This window comes from Sporobolomyces koalae, assembly GCF_050403365.1.
Source record: "Sporobolomyces koalae JCM15063 DNA, S_koalae_JCM15063T_v1_ctg27, whole genome shotgun sequence".
Lineage (NCBI taxonomy): Eukaryota > Fungi > Basidiomycota > Microbotryomycetes > Sporidiobolales > Sporidiobolaceae > Sporobolomyces > Sporobolomyces koalae.
The window spans coordinates 38,753-55,624 of NW_027481744.1; the positions used below are offsets into that span (position 1 = coordinate 38,753).

General features: G+C 52.6%; 8 protein-coding genes across 8 annotated transcripts; 4 read left to right on the forward strand and 4 right to left on the reverse strand.

Annotated features, from left to right (window-relative positions):
- Positions 1-1,035: 1,035 nt before the first annotated feature.
- Positions 1,036-2,725, forward strand: JCM15063_004849 (casein kinase II subunit alpha/alpha'; the record flags this gene model as incomplete). Its single annotated transcript, XM_076679780.1, has 10 exons — positions 1,036-1,179; positions 1,246-1,413; positions 1,486-1,504; positions 1,573-1,637; positions 1,700-1,810; positions 1,874-1,985; positions 2,056-2,108; positions 2,181-2,195; positions 2,270-2,290; positions 2,378-2,725. The coding sequence occupies 10 exons, from the start codon at positions 1,036-1,038 to the stop codon at positions 2,723-2,725; spliced, it is 1,056 nt and encodes a 351-aa protein (XP_076533051.1).
- A 324-nt stretch (positions 2,726-3,049) lies between these two features.
- On the reverse strand, positions 3,050-4,390 carry JCM15063_004850 (isopenicillin N synthase family dioxygenase; the record flags this gene model as incomplete). The annotated part of the gene is made up of 4 exons (XM_076679781.1): positions 3,050-3,483; positions 3,551-3,879; positions 3,998-4,194; positions 4,262-4,390. The coding sequence occupies 4 exons, from the start codon at positions 4,388-4,390 to the stop codon at positions 3,050-3,052; spliced, it is 1,089 nt and encodes a 362-aa protein (XP_076533052.1).
- An 856-nt stretch (positions 4,391-5,246) lies between these two features.
- Positions 5,247-8,051, forward strand: JCM15063_004851 (uncharacterized protein; the record flags this gene model as incomplete). Its single annotated transcript, XM_076679782.1, has 17 exons — positions 5,247-5,384; positions 5,459-5,476; positions 5,545-5,551; positions 5,617-5,814; positions 5,879-5,909; positions 5,966-6,052; positions 6,110-6,182; positions 6,242-6,460; positions 6,521-6,595; positions 6,681-6,759; positions 6,827-6,887; positions 6,950-7,002; positions 7,065-7,130; positions 7,194-7,463; positions 7,540-7,621; positions 7,795-7,825; positions 7,893-8,051. 17 exons carry the CDS (start codon positions 5,247-5,249, stop codon positions 8,049-8,051), a joined length of 1,647 nt encoding a protein of 548 aa, XP_076533053.1.
- Positions 8,052-8,564: 513 nt separating this feature from the next.
- JCM15063_004852 (uncharacterized protein) lies at positions 8,565-10,160 on the forward strand (the record flags this gene model as incomplete). The annotated part of the gene is made up of 2 exons (XM_076679783.1): positions 8,565-9,923; positions 10,017-10,160. The coding sequence occupies 2 exons, from the start codon at positions 8,565-8,567 to the stop codon at positions 10,158-10,160; spliced, it is 1,503 nt and encodes a 500-aa protein (XP_076533054.1).
- Positions 10,161-10,519: 359 nt separating this feature from the next.
- Positions 10,520-11,614, forward strand: MED4 (Med4p; the record flags this gene model as incomplete). Its single annotated transcript, XM_076679784.1, has 2 exons — positions 10,520-11,270; positions 11,340-11,614. 2 exons carry the CDS (start codon positions 10,520-10,522, stop codon positions 11,612-11,614), a joined length of 1,026 nt encoding a protein of 341 aa, XP_076533055.1.
- Positions 11,615-11,882: 268 nt separating this feature from the next.
- PAM16 (import motor complex subunit PAM16) lies at positions 11,883-12,556 on the reverse strand (the record flags this gene model as incomplete). Its single annotated transcript, XM_076679785.1, has 4 exons — positions 11,883-12,089; positions 12,160-12,335; positions 12,401-12,491; positions 12,554-12,556. 4 exons carry the CDS (start codon positions 12,554-12,556, stop codon positions 11,883-11,885), a joined length of 477 nt encoding a protein of 158 aa, XP_076533056.1.
- Positions 12,557-13,727: 1,171 nt separating this feature from the next.
- Positions 13,728-14,461, reverse strand: JCM15063_004855 (FUN14 domain-containing protein; the record flags this gene model as incomplete). The annotated part of the gene is made up of 2 exons (XM_076679786.1): positions 13,728-13,940; positions 14,018-14,461. 2 exons carry the CDS (start codon positions 14,459-14,461, stop codon positions 13,728-13,730), a joined length of 657 nt encoding a protein of 218 aa, XP_076533057.1.
- Positions 14,462-15,033: 572 nt separating this feature from the next.
- Positions 15,034-16,580, reverse strand: JCM15063_004856 (uncharacterized protein; the record flags this gene model as incomplete). Its single annotated transcript, XM_076679787.1, has 8 exons — positions 15,034-15,105; positions 15,169-15,216; positions 15,284-15,371; positions 15,440-15,580; positions 15,648-15,859; positions 15,935-16,122; positions 16,206-16,302; positions 16,374-16,580. 8 exons carry the CDS (start codon positions 16,578-16,580, stop codon positions 15,034-15,036), a joined length of 1,053 nt encoding a protein of 350 aa, XP_076533058.1.
- Between the last annotated feature and the right edge of the window lie 292 nt (positions 16,581-16,872).

Sequence of the window (16,872 nt, forward strand, 5' to 3'; positions counted from 1 at the left end):
GCGTCTCCGCGGCGTTTTGGAGCTACATCCCGCCTTCGAAGGCAGACCTTCCTACCCGTCTTCGAATCAAACTTTGCGTGACGTGCAAAGTGTCTCTTCAGCCCAAGAAAGCGACCCGCGAATGTTCCAGGGCATGTACCCCGCGGGGACAACAATCCGAGTTTCTGTATAGGATACACATAGAGGAATCGACTTTCTTTCGAAACCAGCGGGACTGCAGAGTAAAATGCCCTCTCTTTTACTCTCTTTCGAACGGAACAGGGTACGCGACGGGGACGTTTCAACAGTAGTGCCATAATGCCATTGCAGCTGCGAGTCTACTAGGGATACCATGTACGCAGTGAGATCTAGAATGTCAACACGAAGCAATTCGTTCAATGTCAGTGACCGTTCCCTTTTGATATACGTAGAATCCCGTGTCTGGATGGAGCGAGAGTGAGAGAGGGAGGGAGGGAGGGAGGGAGGGAATGCCTTCAGAATCGGGTAACGAGCCCAAGTTTGTCCGTCTCGTACGAAAGAGAGTAAATCGATCGCGATCGGTAGGATCAATTGGATAAAATAAAGTTTAACATCTCGAGGCGAGAGAGGAGAGTGGGAAAATTTGCCAAGCGGGTAGTCTGGCGAATGATCAGGGAAGCAAGCACTCGAGACTCACGAGTGCAGCGGAACGAAACACGAGGCGGGAGAGAGCAACGGCGTTGAGAATCGAGCGATGAGAGCGAGAGTGAGAGAAGAGAGGGAGAAGGGAAAGAGCGAGACGCGAAACCGCAAAGAGCGACTCCGCCAGCAATATCGCAACCCGCCTCGACCACCGTCGCGCCTGCTCCCGCGAACCTCGCCTAGCTTCGCAAAACCTCGACTCTCGAGCTTCCTTCGCGCGAGACCGCGATCTCCGAGCTCCTGCCGCTGCACCGATCGCATTCGGGAACACCGCAACTCGCTCGCTCAATCTCCGTGCCGAGTCGAGACACTCGCCTCGCTCTGGTCAGTTCTCGAACTACCGCCAACACCTACAACAGCCAGCATCTCCGAGACATGGCTCCAGGACGTTCCATCTCGCGCATCTACGCCGACGCGAACGAGAAGTTTGGTCGGGTCTGGTGGGACTACGACGTGCTCGCCGTTGCGTGGGGAGTCCAGGACAACTACGAAGTCGTTCGCAAGGTTGGCCGAGGAAAGGTACAACAACCCGTCCCCCTCTCTCCCTCTCTCCCACTCGCAACCTGACTGCTCTCCTTGTTGCAGTACTCGGAAGTGTTTGAAGGGGTCAACGTGCTCAACGACTCCAAGTGCGTCATCAAGGTCCTCAAGCCCGTCAAGAAAAAGAAGATCAAGCGCGAGATCAAGATCCTCCAGAACCTCGCTGGTGGACCCAACATTGTCAGTTTGCTCGACGTCGTCAGGGATCCTCAAGTGAGTACTCCTTCTACAGTGCATACAATTCTACCGTCGTGGTCCTGATTGTGATGTTCTTTCCCCGCGCAGTCGAAAACTCCTTCCATCAGTACGTGATCACAAACATGTATGAATCTTCCGATCGCGAGAATTGACCGCATTAGCGCGTATTTCCAGTCTTTGAGCACGTCAACAACACCGACTTTAAAGTTCTGTACCCTAAATTCACCGATTACGATGTCGTAAGTCTACCCGAATCTTACGAGACCTCGATCGCTCGGCTCACCCAGTTTTTGCCTGACAGCGCTACTACATCTTTGAGCTGCTGAAAGCGCTCGACTTTTGTCACTCGCGAGGTATCATGCACCGCGATGTCAAACCGCATAACGTCATGATCGATCACGAGAAGCGTCAAGCAAGTCCCCTTCTCAACTAGTCGTCCTCTTTACCCGATTCTGATCCCCTCCTTTGTTTCCAGTTGAGGTTGATCGATTGGGGATTGGCAGAGTTCTACCACGCGGGAACCGAATACAACGTCAGGGTTGCGTCGAGGTATTTCAAGGGTCCCGAACTATTGGTTGACTTCCAAGGTAAGTCTTGTCTCGATTGTTCCGCCTCGTTTCAAAGCTCAAATGGAGGATGGTACTGTTCTCTTTGCAGAGTACGACTACTCTCTCGACATGTGGAGTCTGGGTTGCATGTTTGCTTCAATGGTGAGCACTACAAGACACTCTCGCTCGAGTTGCACGAAACGAGTTCCTGACTGTTTACTCTGGTCAATCTAGATTTTCCGCAAAGAGGTCAGCCGTTTCCCGCAGAGTAGATTGGGATTTTAATGCTGACTCGGACCCGTGTCGTTTTTTCTTCTTTTCAGCCTTTCTTCCACGGACGCGACGTGAGTATTTTCACTCCTATCTGATGTGCCAGGTAGAAGCATAAAACTGATGCGAATATTCGCTGCGACATCGGGAACCTCTCACAGAACTACGACCAACTCGTCAAGATTTGCAAAGTACTCGGCACGGACGACCTGTACGCGTACCTCGAAAAGTACGACATTGACCTCTCGCCCGAATTCGACGACATCCTGGGCCGATTCGCACGCAAACCTTGGGCTCGATTCGTCACGTCGGAGAACCAACGGTACATCTCGAACGAAGCGATCGACTTTTTGGACAAACTGTTGAGGTACGACCACCAGGAGAGGTTGTTGGCGAAAGAAGCGAGTCAACACCCGTACTTCCAACCGGTGAGGGAAGAGGAGGCGAGGAAAGAACGGGAAGCGATCGCAGGAGACGCAGCGGCTGTCACCACCGGAGAGGCCAAGTAGACCATTTTTTTTTCCCAAAGTATCGATTCTCAAATCCCCCTTCCTCTTTGATCCGCGAGCAACTACGACGGGGACGAAGAAAGGGCAAGAGGGCTTTCAACATCTTTTTTTCTCTCTCTTTTTACATCCTTTTTTACTCTTCTACTTCTCGGGGTTCTCGGGGTCATTGTCCGCAAGCTGCCCATACACTCGCTTTGTATTCTGAATCTATGCCTTACATCATTCCCAGATCATTTCGAATGATTACTTTTCAAGCCATGTCTCGCGGCGCAGCGCCCTTACCGAGAGTCTCCTGACAGACAGGCTCCTGAACTTCGTGATCAATTACGCTTCTGGATCGTGATCCTGGTAAAACTTTTCCCACACGGGTCGATGACTCCGCTTGATCCCTTTCCAGGCGGAAATCCCGTATACTCGAGCGTGCAAATCTCCCTTTGAAACCTCACTGATCACTTCGGTTCGTTTGCGAGTTTCTACAATCTGTCTCAAGTCGTCGTGCAATTGGTGCGGTTCGAGTGGAACCAACCTTGCTGTCAACGCTGGCGAGAAAAAGAATGGGATCGAGATGCGAGGGGTTGGTTTGACCGTCTTGAGAACTCGATGTGTCGTTGCTGGGTATACCCCAGCAGACATGTTTTCAAGTACTTGACCGACATTGACCACGAGCGCGTACGGTATCGGGGGTACATCGGTCCAGGTGCCGTCCCATTCCTGCACTTGAAGTCCCCCACTGTCGTCTTGCGCAAGAAGTGTGAGACCTGCATGATCAGATGTCAACTGAGGAGTCGTGGGAAGGACAGGTGCAGGACAAAAACTATGTCATACCTCCACCATCGCGATGGGCACCTACTCCGAACCCTTTCTCGTCTGGTTGAACGGGTGGATATTGAACAATCTTGAGTCGCGCATACGGCGGACTTTGCCCGTCGTCTCGAGACGAAAACAAATCGGAAAAAAGCTCGGGCTCTGGCGAAAGCGATTGTCCGATCAAGCGTACGAGCTTTTGTGCGATCGAGTCGCACAGAGTTCGATACGCTTTCACGGCGGGCTCGAATGTGCTGGGCGTTTCTGGGTACAAGTTGCGGCCATAGAGTGAAAGCTCAATGCGGTCCTCGCGCGAGGGCGGATACTCGATTACGGGCTCAGCATCAGGCCTAGATCCATCAAAAGGCATACTGTATCAGTTTAAAGCTCTCACATTAAAGCTCTCACAGAGTGAATAAAAGACTTGGAAACACGGCAAGGTGGACCGGCAAAGGTCCAGAGACTAACCCAAAGTCGATTTGCTCGCGCCAATCGGGCAGTCCTGCAGTGACCTCGTCTCGACACGCGGCGTAGCCCCGAAAATGACGCGAATGAATCATGGCAATCTCGTTCTTGGTGTCGAGCGGAAGTTGGAAGAATTGTTGGCTGGCTTCGAAAGCGTTGCGCCAATGCTCGTTCCATCGCGGAAGCACTTGGTCGATATCCTGCATTATCTCGAGCTTCGTTTCATCCAACCTGGTGAATCAGACAGAGAGGGAAGGAGGGACGAACGACAAGATTGAAGAAGCCAACTGTTGATAGAGCAGCTCGGAGCCGGCCGACGAACGCTTCGGGATCTCGGACCGCTTGAGCATACGAAAGCTCAGGGAAGGACCCGGATACATCAGGTCTGATCGACATGTCCAACAGCTGGCAGTATAATGGAGCGCTTGTAGTCTCGTTGACGACGAGTAGAACATACCCTGCGGCCGACGAAGCTGGCGCTCGATGTCGAAATTCGTCCGCAGCTTTTCGCCATTTTTTGCCGGACCTTCCGACCCCCGCACGCACGCGATGCTCTCAGCATGTCGAGTCCCACTGTAGCGCTGCAGGTTCTCGTCCGAGTGCACCGAAAATCTTCTATCGAGCGCTGATCGATAAGATCCGAATCGTTCCGCGAGCTATGTGGTTGGGCTCAATGCACAATGCCCGCCCGGAGCTGCACGTATCGACTGATGAGCCTCTCTGCCAGCGCTACGTCGACAAGAAAGTACCCTATCGTGGACCCGACTGGCCACGATCATCTCGCACCGTTTTCATCTCGGATTTTGTGATTCGAGGTCGCATCGCTTCAAGACGGCGCTTCAAGGCATCAAACAGATTCCAACGATTCACATGCGCGTGTGTAGCTGCGCTCGGGGCCGTGTACGGAGGTTCCCCGCTACCCACTCTTGCAGTTTCACTGCGCACCAGTGCACCAGCGATCGCATTCGGCCGAAGCGGAGTCCCGAGCCACGGGGCACGGCAGGCTGATGTGGTCCGGTCCGCTTTGTCGGTATTCTTTCGAAAAGAGGCGATGTGCCCACAGTCTTCGCCATTGCGTGCTAGCCGAGCGGGAGCCTTTCTCTTGAACGTTCAAGCGTGCTGCCGCACGCTAATGGCATCTTCTTTGGCTATGATTCCGGTCGATCGTCGCAGGGGTCCCGGAAGGGACGCAACCCTGTTCAAAACTACCTTTCGCGCATCTTCCTCCTGAGCTCCTCTGATATTTTTGCGAATGGCGGACTCGACCTCGCACAGCGACGCAGTGTCGACAAAGTCGGCGGATGATCGAGAGGCGTACCGACATGAGGATGTTGGAAGAACCGGCGGTGTTGGCGAAACAAAACGACAGCTCAAGCCTCGTCACTTGCAGGTGAGCTGCTTCACCTTGAATAGCTCTTCTACTCTACCTACACGTGAAGCTTACGGTCTACTACTGTGTTTCAGATGATCGGCTTCGGAGGCGTAGGTCCCTGTCGCATTTTACGTTACTCGCTCTCGCAAAAATACTGACTCCATCTTTTGAGCGGTAGGCTATTGGTACAGGGTTCGCCAATCGCTCAATTATTTCGCTCTCATATTACACGCATGGGCTGAACCTGCAGCTCTCTTCATGCGCAGTCTCTTCATCGGCTCGGGCCTTTCCCTGACCAAAGTTGGCCCGATCGCACTGTTCCTCGCCTACTGCATCATTGGAACGCTTCTCTTTGCCGTCATGGAATGTCTCGGCGAACTGTCGACCATGTATCCAGGATCAGGAAGCTTCCCGCATTTCGCTGGCCGATTTATCGACCCCGCTGCAGGTGAGATCGATCTCGCTCAATGGCCCTCGCAACGCATTCTTGTCGCTGATAATTTCCACGACAGGCTTCGCCCTCGGTATTAGCTACTTCTATGGGTGAGCAGGTCGGCGTGATAAGCTCTGTGCAAGAGGCTTACATCGTGCGCAAACAGAAACGCACTTGGATTCGCCAATGATCTCTCGGCAGTTTGCATCCTTGTCGACTACTGGCCCAACAAGATCCCAACTGCAGCTCTCATGTAGGTAGAATGACAGCACTTTTCTGAACCTTCGACTGAATTTGTGCGGTGCTACAGCTCAATTTTCTACGCGGGAGCTCTCATTGTCGCGTTCATGCCGGTGCGATTCTTTGGAGAGATCGAATTCGTTGTAAGGACTCAGAGCTACCAAACGAAGCAAGCTGTTTTACCTGACTTGTCTCTGCGTAGACTGCTGGTCTCAAGGTCTTTGCTTTCATCATCATCATCATCGTCGGACTCGTGATCGACCTCGGGGGTGCACCAACTCACGACCGCCTCGGGTTCCGATACTGGCGCGACAGTCCCTGGGTTCAGTACAATGGGATTGAGGGAGCGCTTGGTCGATTCGCTTCGGTTGTGGCTGCCTTCGTCGGAGCGGCATTCACCTACTTAGGAACCGAGACAATGGTGCGCTCTTCCCCTCCACCTGGACGATCGCAACTGAACCTTAAACTCTTTTTCAATCAGGTTCTCGCCGCTGGAGAGTCGAAAAACCCGCTGCGCGAAATCCCGCGAGCGATCAAAAAAGTCGCTTATCGCATCGTTAGTCATTTATCTTGGCCAGACTGCCACATTTATCTTGGCCAGACTGCCAAGTCGTCTTGACTGCTGACGCTTTGAGCGACAGCTGTTCTTCTACGTTGGAGGCATCTTCCTCGTGACGGTTCTGGTTCCTTCAAGCGAACCACGCCTCAAGGGCAGTGGCGGTTAGCTGTGACACCGCGCGCTCGTACCTCCCACTCTTCCGCTGACCGATTTTGCGCATGCTCACAGCTACGGCCTCGCCTTTCGTGATTGCGATTCAAAACGGAGGTATCCGAGTTCTTCCTCACATGTGCGCTTTCTCTCTCGCCATACCACAATTATTCCAGCGCCTCATATGAAGAGTTGAAACAGCTTGAACGCACTCTTCATTGTCTCGGCTTGGAGTGCCGGCAACTCGTATGCCTGTACGTGAATTCGTCAAGCTCACGGAGGGATTGAGACTGAATTCGCTTTGCCCACTCCCCAGACACGGCTTCAAGGACGCTGTATTCTCTCGCGCTCAGTGGTCGAATGCCTAAAGCTTTCACCAAAGGTTCGAGACACGATTGTTTTCTGCCCGTTCCGGCTCAACTGACGCTCATCCTTTCGGCGGCAGTGCTTCCGAATGGAGTTCCTTTCGTGTCGGTCGCAATCTCCATGTCGTTCGGTTGCCTCGCGTACCTTTCGATTTCAAACGGTCCCGCCCAAGTGTTCTCGTGGTTGCAAAACATCAATGCCGTGTCGGGCTTGATCAACTGGGGGTGCATCTGCTTGTGCTGGATCCGATTCAACCGCGCAAGGCAGTTGCAAGGGATCTCGAGGTCATCGCTCCCGTACATCGGTCGTCTGATGCCATACTTGGCATGGTACGGACTCATTGCCAGCTGTGAGTCTTCCAAACGCCTTTGCGAGATCGAATGGCTCTTACGTCCCAGCTGAACGTGTATGACTTGGGCCTATAGGGATTATCGCGCTTGTGTCGGGATTCTCGGTCTTCTTGAAAGGCAATTGGTCTGTGTCGAATTTCTTCGCCGCATACGTCAGGTTCGTGCTTCCTTTTGCGCGCTTTCTTCACTCGTGAGCATCTTCGTTGACGTATTTTTGATATATAGCATCGCAATCTACCTCCTACTCTAGCAAGTTTCCTCGAAAGAGAATCATTCTATGCCGCCGTCGTTCAAGAAATGCTGATCCTCGTTTTGTGCGCGCATGTTTAGCCTGGGCTGGAAGTTGTGGCACAAGACCAAGGTAGGTGTCTGTCTCTGCGATCCTGTGCGTGACAAAGGAAAGGGTCTGACGCTTGCTGCTTGATCAGTTGGTCCCTCTTGCCGAGATGGATCTCGATAGTGGTCGAGGTGCAATCCTTGCCGACCACGAAATCTTGTCAATCGAGGAAGAGAAACGTCGAGCCGACGAAATGGCCAACTTCGAAGTGAGGAATCCGTGGCAAAGGTTCCTAGACTGGCTCTTGTGAGGCGGCTGATAGAGGGGGGCAGATGCAATCGGTCTGGTCAATGAATAGAATTCGATATTAGTTACGTTGTTAGATCAATTTATACCTTTCTCGACTTGGATTCGGATGTGCTTACGACCGCTCAAACTAGCTAGCTATGCGATTGCGCAAATTCGGGAATTTCGATGTTGATTGATCAAGTTGACAACGTTGACGGGAACTCTTTATAAGATACTTGCCTCTTGCGCTCTTGGCCTGGGCGCCCTTCAATCAGGTAAGGGTCAAGCTATGCCATACTCGAGTCAACTATCGGTCATGCTGCCGGCCGGAGGACGCCGACAATGGTCTCATCTTTCGAATCGGATCTCAACTCGACCTCGCTGTTAGCTCGAATAAGAGTCCGACTCGCCTGGTGTACAATCGGACAATGTTCAAGGCCTCTCAGTAATTCAGGACAGCGACTGACCCGCCTTTACCGCACGCCCACCCACAGCAGTCTCTTCCTCTCTTGCATCTCCTCTCCTCGCCCTCAACATGCCTCCGAAACCGAAAGGACTCAAAGCTTCAAAGCGTGCATTGCCCTTTGACCCGGCCTCGATCTCTTCCGAATCGACGACTGCCTCTACCTCTGCCTCGTCGAGTGCATCGACGACGGAACGGACTTTTCCCCTCGACGAAGACTGTTTGACCTTGACGGACCTGTTCGAATTGCGGTTGAGCGTGATCGAGATCTTGTACCCGTTCCCGACCGATCTCGACTTGTCGAATGTCGATCGTGACAAAATCGATGAAGCGAGATCGCTTCTCCGTGGAATCCTTCACGGATGTGCCGTCCTCGAACAATACGTGCTCAAATCTCAAGGGTCGAGCGAACGTCGAACTGAGGTGCAACAACGGAGGGACGAAGCAGGATCGGACAAGTTGGGAGCGTTGGGACTTGTCGATTCGCCTTTGACCGAACAGCTCGTCCTGTACTTGCAAGCGTGGAGTCTGCAACATTTGGGTCAACTGTTCGAAGATCCTAAACGAGACGTTCGAGTCGCAGCGCTCGCGGTCAAACTTCAACAGGGCCACAAGAAACGTAAAGTCGACCTCCACGAACCCCGCACGAAACTCGAATGGTTCGAAATGTCCAAGGTCAAGTACGACGCTGCTCTGCAACTGCTGCGCGCGACTCGAATCGAACCAGGAACGGAAGCGGCATTGGTGTCGACTTTGGTGCGCTCGGATGCCGTCCGATGTGACTTGTCGCTTAACGAAGGTCAATCCCACGATGACAACTCGGCAGAAGCATCAGATTTGTGGTCACTAGTGGAGGACGGTCTGAATCGGGACGAACAGGAGAACCCAGTCGGGGTCGTCGGAATCGAGACGGATTGTTTCGAAGATGTCGATGCCGTCCTCGCGCAATTCCGAAGTTGGGCCGCCGTGATCGACTCAATCGAATCGCAGTGTCAATCTCTGAACCACGAGGATCCGAAAGCAACAGTACAACCTCGCAAACTTCTCGCACGAATGGTCCGACTGCTCGAGGACAAATGTATCGACGAGAACCTCGACAAGATTGACCAAGGGCGCGCCGAAAGTCAACAGGTTAAAGCGTTGTTCGGATGGTATAAACAAGTTCTTGTGGCCGATGTCAAGATGGTCGAGTTTGTTCTGCTTGAAGATGCGATCGAAGCGAAATACCGACCGGAAGATGAGAACGACGACGAGGAGGAGGAAGAGGAGGATGCAGAAGTGAAAGAATTGCCGATGGACGCAGAGGATGTCAAGATTGCGAAGGAAGCAGGAACGACCGCCGTCCAAGCCCTCAGGAGGACGATTGAAATGTTTGCAAGTCTCCCTTCGTCGGTCGCTCACCCAGCTGGCAAAGATGCTCAATACCGCAAAGTCAGTGCCTTCTCCCCCGTCTTTGGCGCTTGGATAGGGAATGGAACTGACAGGAATGCGACTCGTTCCGGTATCGCTTGTCTGCTTTGACAGCTCGAAGAGGTCTTGTTGATCTCGTCTGCGCTCGTGAACCCTTCAGACGAGAGCGGTACGAAACAGATCGAGGACGAAATTGAAGCCGTGCGGGCTGAGGGAGGGCTCGAACAAGCGAACAACGAGCACGACGACGAAGAGTGATGATGCCACACGGTCATTTCGAACAGCAGCCTTTGTAGCATGCTGAATGACCATTAAAAGAGATGCGTGCTTCCGTGGAGAGAAACATGGCGAGACTTGCACGTGACAATGTCTTCGCGGACTGAAATGATCGATCGCCGTGAGGTGACACCTCGATAAGCTTCTTGACCCTTTGAGCAGTCACTTGTGCTCCTAGTACTAGCGTAACGAAGTCGGACGGTGCCCAAACTGAAACGAGGCAAGGCAGTCTCATCAACCAGCTCCACCATCGACTCCCGGACGTCGACGGTTCCGACACAACTCTCGATACTCTAGCTATCTCCGAGCAGGACGACTCCACTCGTACTCCTGCTCCACAAATGGCCGTCCCTTCGATTTCATCGACGACAGCAGCGACGAGGTCGACTACGACGTTGACCGCGACCGAGATCGCGCTCATCCCAAGTTCCTCGGTCCCAATCGGTCCCCAGATCTCGTACTTGTTGTCCGAATTTGCCTCGACGTCGATCCAGCTCTTCTCGACACTCTCTTCCCCTCCTCCTCCTCCTTCCGCTGCTTCGACCTCGTGGGCAACCGACAGAACCCCGACCCTCTCGCATCTCTGTGCTCCGATTTACGCTCGCTTGTCCGACATTGACCACAAACTGTCAGTCCTCGTCGGGCTGCTCGCGCAGCACGAGCGACGTCAAGCCGAGATCAACTCTCTCGTGTCGTCCCTCTCGACCCTGTCAAGTTCGACTCGAGAATCGACTCGAACGTTACATGCGTGTGTCACGCAACTCGAACCGATCGTCGAATCGGGCAAAGTCGACCGTGCGTCGATCGCACGTGCCGCCCCTGCCGCAGGTACTGGAGCGACGATCTCTTCCGAGACATTGTTGTCGTACGCGAGGTTGTTGGCACCGTTCACGTCGGCACCTCCTGCATCGCTGTACCCTGCGCCCGAACGACTCGATCCAAAGAGTTTGGATCCAACCGGTCGAAGTCTCCCGCTGGGGTCGATCCCCCCGTTCCCGACAGAAGGAGTCATGAGACGTGGTCGATTGCAGTTCGGACGCGAAGATCAACTCGGTCGAACCGACGAAGTTGGAACCACAAACCCTGCTCTAGGTAACTAATCTTTCTCTTTCTCTGCCGTTACGAATAGTATGTTTGACGATTTCTTGTGAGTTAAATCAGCGAGCAAAGACCCTGGAACGATCCCACCTCCTACCGGCACAGATTCGACCAGTGCGAATCTGGAAACCCGGTTACAGTTTGAACAGAAACAGTTTGAACAACAGCAACAACAACAACAACAATCGAGATCGACGAATTTCGCGAGTACGATCTCTGCTGGTGCAGGTGCAGCAGGAGGAGTATCATCAAACCGAGGAGAGGCGGACGATGAAGAAGATGAAGACGAAGAGATGGAAGAGTTTGAATTTGATCTCGATCTCAATCCAGACATGTGAAATGCATCTTTCGATATAGCTTTTTGCAAGTGGTGAAAAAAAGGGTGACAACGTGTGTCCGAGTGAAAGACAGGTCTAGACAGAGCGAGCGAGAGCGGTAATGCGAGGGACAAAGGCGAGGGGTGGACGATTGATACAATACACAAGAGATTCGCAGCAAGGGCTTTGCTTCGCTCCCCCTTCCGAGCTGTCTTTTCGAGATTTTTGCGTAGGATGGTCCTCCACAACGGTAGCGATCGGAGTAGGATGAAAAGACGAGAGGCGCTTCTTATGGTTTCGAAGGTGGTTGTTCTGCCGAAGTGGCACCTTGCGTCGTTGCCTCGCCTTCGGCAGCAGCCTTTGCACCGAGTCCACCTTTGACTTCAGCCTCTATCCGCTCCTTGGCACGCACAATCTTGCTCTGGAGGTAGTGACTCGAGTGAGGCTTGCCTTCTTTCGTCAACGGGTTGTTGGCCGCAAACAAATGATCAAAGTTCTGCGTGCGAGAGGAAAAGAAAAAGGTAATCAGTACAGCAGGGAAAGGGGGGAAGAGGAAGTAGACGGACTTTGAGCATCTGTTGCAGTTCGGATTCTTGGAACGCTTCCGAAGGTTTCTTGACATTGAGGATGTTGGCCGCTTCGTCGAGCGTCATTCCCATCTGTCGGTCGACTCCAGATCCACCTCGAGCCGAGCCTGCACCGGCAGCTCCTCCGCCTCCAACCGATTCACTCGCTCGAGCATCTGTTTGCCAAGTCGTTCATCAATACTGCAATCGAACAGGGATGAAGAGTTTCAGAGTAACTCACTGCGTGCAGCTTGTCGCCAGGCTTGGACGAACGCTTTCCCCAAGATTTGACTGCCGAGGATCACGACCTGTGCCAACACTCGCGGTGCAGACTGCCAATTGGCCCCCAAGTCAGATCTCCCAAATCTCGTTGTTGCCTTTGTGTACAACTCACCATTTGGGGCAGAGCTGCTTCGAGTCGGGTGTGTCTGGTTCCCCCTTGCGATGAAACTCCAAAGTTTCGATCAAATTCGAGAAAATACAATAATCTCTGATTTTCTCGCTTGTAAGGCACATAATCAATCCTGCAACCGTTGCTTTCACTTCTTACTCCCTCACCTCCACCGCCTGTCTCGACTCGACATTGCACCCTCGCCCGTATCTCTGCATCAATCATGACGACATGACGATCGCTACTCGCTCGCTGAACTCCCAAGGGTGACAGGCGGAAGCTGTTGGCGAAAAAAACTCGCTCCCGTTTCTCGCTCGCTTGCAGCCTCTCGCTCGAGGACTTTTCGATCCTCTCAAGAGCCCAGCCGTACCTGGATTGACTCTTTGTCGCCTTGAACATCGCTATTGTCTCTTCTCGGTACGTCTCGCTGTCTCATTCTACTCTCGCGTCCTTTCCCCCCTCCCTTTCCCTCGTTCTACAACGCCTGCGAGGCCAGTAGCAAACCCCCAGAGAGATATGATTACCAATTAATTAGACTCGGAACAAACCCCCTCGAGGGAATTCTGATCGACAAAAACCCCGTCACCTTCAGAACGACACCAATGATCCCTCCTCTATCATCTTCTTCTCCCACTCTCGATCTCTTAACGATACCGTCCTGAAGCAAGAGTATCCGAAACTGACTGTCTCTTTGGCGTCATAGATTATCTGTTACGCTATGTTCCTGCTTGTTCACGACGCTGCTGGCTTTCTTTGGTTCCGCAATTCCTATACCTCTCTGCCATTCTCGACCGTTCCTTCTATCATCTATCAAGGGAAGGAGAAACAAAAAGTCGACCCCATTTGGGGAAGAGTTCGGCAAAGATCAGATCTCAACTTCCTGACAAGGTTGATGGGTTTTAGTAGCACATTTTATTTGCTTTCCCTTTTCTCACGAAAAAAAGTCCCGTTTCGGGTTCTTTTGAGGTCTTCAAAGAGGGGAACTTCACAGGTGTGCAACACGAGCCAACATTTTTTCATACACAATGAAACTGTGATATGAGCGAGACCGATGCAACGCAGAGCCTGAGAGCGGTCCGATGTGAATTCAATTACTGCTATGATGACAAACCGAATTATGTGCACAGGAAATGGACAGTCTACAGTTGATATCACTTCTCTGGAAACCGTCTCCTGTTCAACCGATCCTGAAACCCAACAAGACTCCAGCAACAAACGTCGCACGACTCTGCACGTCGGCACCAACGAAATCGATGAACCAGGTCCACAATCCACCCAGTCGATTCCCACCTTGTGCACTCGAAGGTCCAGCTTTGGAAGTGATGAACTTGTCGTACGAGTTGGTGAGACCGGACCAATTAATGTTGATCAACGATCTAGAAGACATGTACTGTTTTCGAAAAGATTGAATCAATGCCCACGACCTCGGAAACAAGAACTTTGAATAAAGTGGGTATTAAACTTTACCTGCATAAAGACAAAGATTCCTCCCAAAAAGAACGCCGCAGCGCGAAGTCCCTTCTTGACAAACACTCCAACACAGATCCCACTGACAGTTCCGAACCCGAGATCTCTCAGGTTCAAAATGCTCTCTGCTTCCTTGTATTCGGGAGTCGCAGGAGGAGGAGGAGGGATCGACGAGACATGAGCATAAGATCGATCCGATGCGCACTGCAACGTTCGAGATTTCGAGTCGAGGTTCGAGAGAGTCCAAGCGGTGACGGGCAGGGAAGCGAACAGTGCGAGTCGGTACGCAGAGAGGAACGACGTCGATTGGCGACTGGTCGTTGGTGTCGCAGTACACAGAGTTCGTCCCGGTAGTCGTAGTCGAGGAGTTCGAGGGCCAGTTTGGGCAGTTTGTCGAATCAAGTGGGCCAACGGAGAAGGGAACCTTGTCGACTGAAACAACATCAGGGAAAGCGACTGTGTGCAGACGGGAACCTGTCAGCACCTTTGATCGCGCATGCAGCTCGACTTTCAGATCCAGGCGAGAGCTCTTGAGGGTGTCACGTTGTCGGGATTCCCCGCTTGTTGATCGGATCGACTCTGGTTCTCGGCTCGCGCTCCTGACTGGACTCGCCGACCAGAGTAGGACGACTCACATTAGGTAACAAGGTTAAGCTGGATCTGATTCCGAAGGTATGGCGGGAGAGCGGTATCGAGAGAATGGAGAAGCTGATGTGGACCGATGACGCGTTAGAGTCGATTTCATTAGAAATACAGCAAAACAGAAACCTTCAATTTCCTCTTCTGCGTATGCAGACGGTCTACATTGCTGAGGGGTGATCATGGCAAGGGTCAAACTCTTTACGAAATTACAGGAAGATTTCTATAGGTTGCGAGGCGAAAGTCGAGCTGCGAGAATACGATACAAAGCATAACAATCGGGGTATTCCTCCTTGTCGAGAGTCGATCCATTAGAAAGTTTATGCAGGCCTCTACGGCCAGTTTTGTGCGAGGCGCTGGAAAGCGAGGGAACGCCTCTACGTCGCTTTCAGAGCTTCGGCTCCGAGCAATCGCATGGTCGTTTCCCAGACAAACAGGGCCGAAGCGTTCTGGTAGTCCCAAAATGTGTCAGCAACTGATGCCAGAGACCATTCTCTCGAGAGGAAACTGACGGTAGGGAAAGCGCGCAGGATGCACGGCAAAAATCCTCGGTAGTAAGCCTGTACCGCAAGTCGATATCAGCCCTCATCGACGACATTACGAGCATCGAAGGGAAGGTCAATGTACCTTGGGACCACCTTCTGTCCAAATGTGTCGAGCGGCTGCCCTCCAACTCGGGTATTTCGGATTCTTGAGATCGTCCGTCATCAATCGACTGTGGCAAAATATGAACAAGCTAAAGTCAGTCAACAGTGGTGCGGTATCGCGAAAGGGATTGCATACTTTTTCACCGCATCAAAGGGGAATGCGGCAACCCAGAAAAAGTTGGATGCCATCCCTCCCGACAAAAAGTTGACCGTTCCCGGACTCAGGTCAGGATAGTACTTGTTGAGTCCACGCTGTATCACTTCGTACGACAAGAACCTGTCTCTCCTCCGTCTTTTGGTCAGTGCCAAGCTCGATCGAAGCAAGGAAGAATCTCTGGGCGTACATGACTCCCATCCAGCTTCGGAACAGCAGCGTACCGGCGAGTCCAATATACGGCCCTCGCAGCGGTCCACGTTCGCGCACGAGTTGTTTCGCACAATCGATCGGACCCGTGTAGAGTTTCGGTCCGAGCATTTGCATCTGTAACCGAGCTTTGATGTGCTCTATCGGCGTGATGAAGAAGCACACGGTCCAACCTGCCATCATTCCCGATGCCTGTCGTTCCGGAAAAGAAGCGTTTCAGTCATACTTCCTCCTCGAACAAGGTTTCGGGGCGTTCTCTCGACTGACGAAATGGCCAGGTAGACTCAGCCCGAGTGTTGGTTCGTCCGTAGTCGAGGACGAACTGCCATGCACGACTCCCTCGTCCCTCTGATTGGACCTCGTTTCGATCGATGCGAGCAAGAGTCGATATTGATGCAGCGATCCCATTAGCATGGAATCCGAGATTGCCCATCCAACCGCGGGAGGACTCGCGCCTATGACCAAAGACCGTTATTTCAGCATTCGGCACCGACAACAGCAGGTACAAAAAGAAAGGAAAAGGTCTGAAAAGGCATACCTTTGTAGAGAGCTCGGGGCCCTTCTCCTTTCACCGTGTCAACAAGACACTGAAGTGGACCGCTGTACGTCCCAGGTTTGCTACATTGTAATCGTACCTGTTAAAGAGGATAATTGTCAGCAACTCGATACCCAAATGTTGAACGAACGGGGAGCTGTAATAGTTGACCTTGATCGTATCAAACGGATGACCGATCGCCAACTTTGACAAGCCGGACAAGGTACCGGCTGCGAACCCTTTCCATCGTTCCCCTTCACCTTGAACCGGTGCAGTGGGCGGGAGTGCCGCAGCGAGAGGAGAGTTTGAAGTTTGATCGGAAGCGTGCAGCAGCTCTTGAGGTAGCAGTACCGGATTCGAGGTAGTAGACGTAGTCATACGAGCACGTCTCGGGCGATCGGGAGATAGCTGAGGGTAAAAAACGGTAGAGAGCGATCGGCGAGATTAATTCTTCGAATGCGCTCATCATCAACCATTCACTCTTCAAGCCTCTCGGAATCGCGATCGCGACTCGGTCAAGTATGGCCAACCCATACTGATTGCCCTCAAACTTGTCCGACGCTACTCCGAGGCCGCATCGTTGGCCAAAGGTCGACTCGGCACGGCTTGTCCGCGCGTACTCGTCACCCTCCGGCCCTGCACCGAACCCGGTCACGACAGTCATGAGATA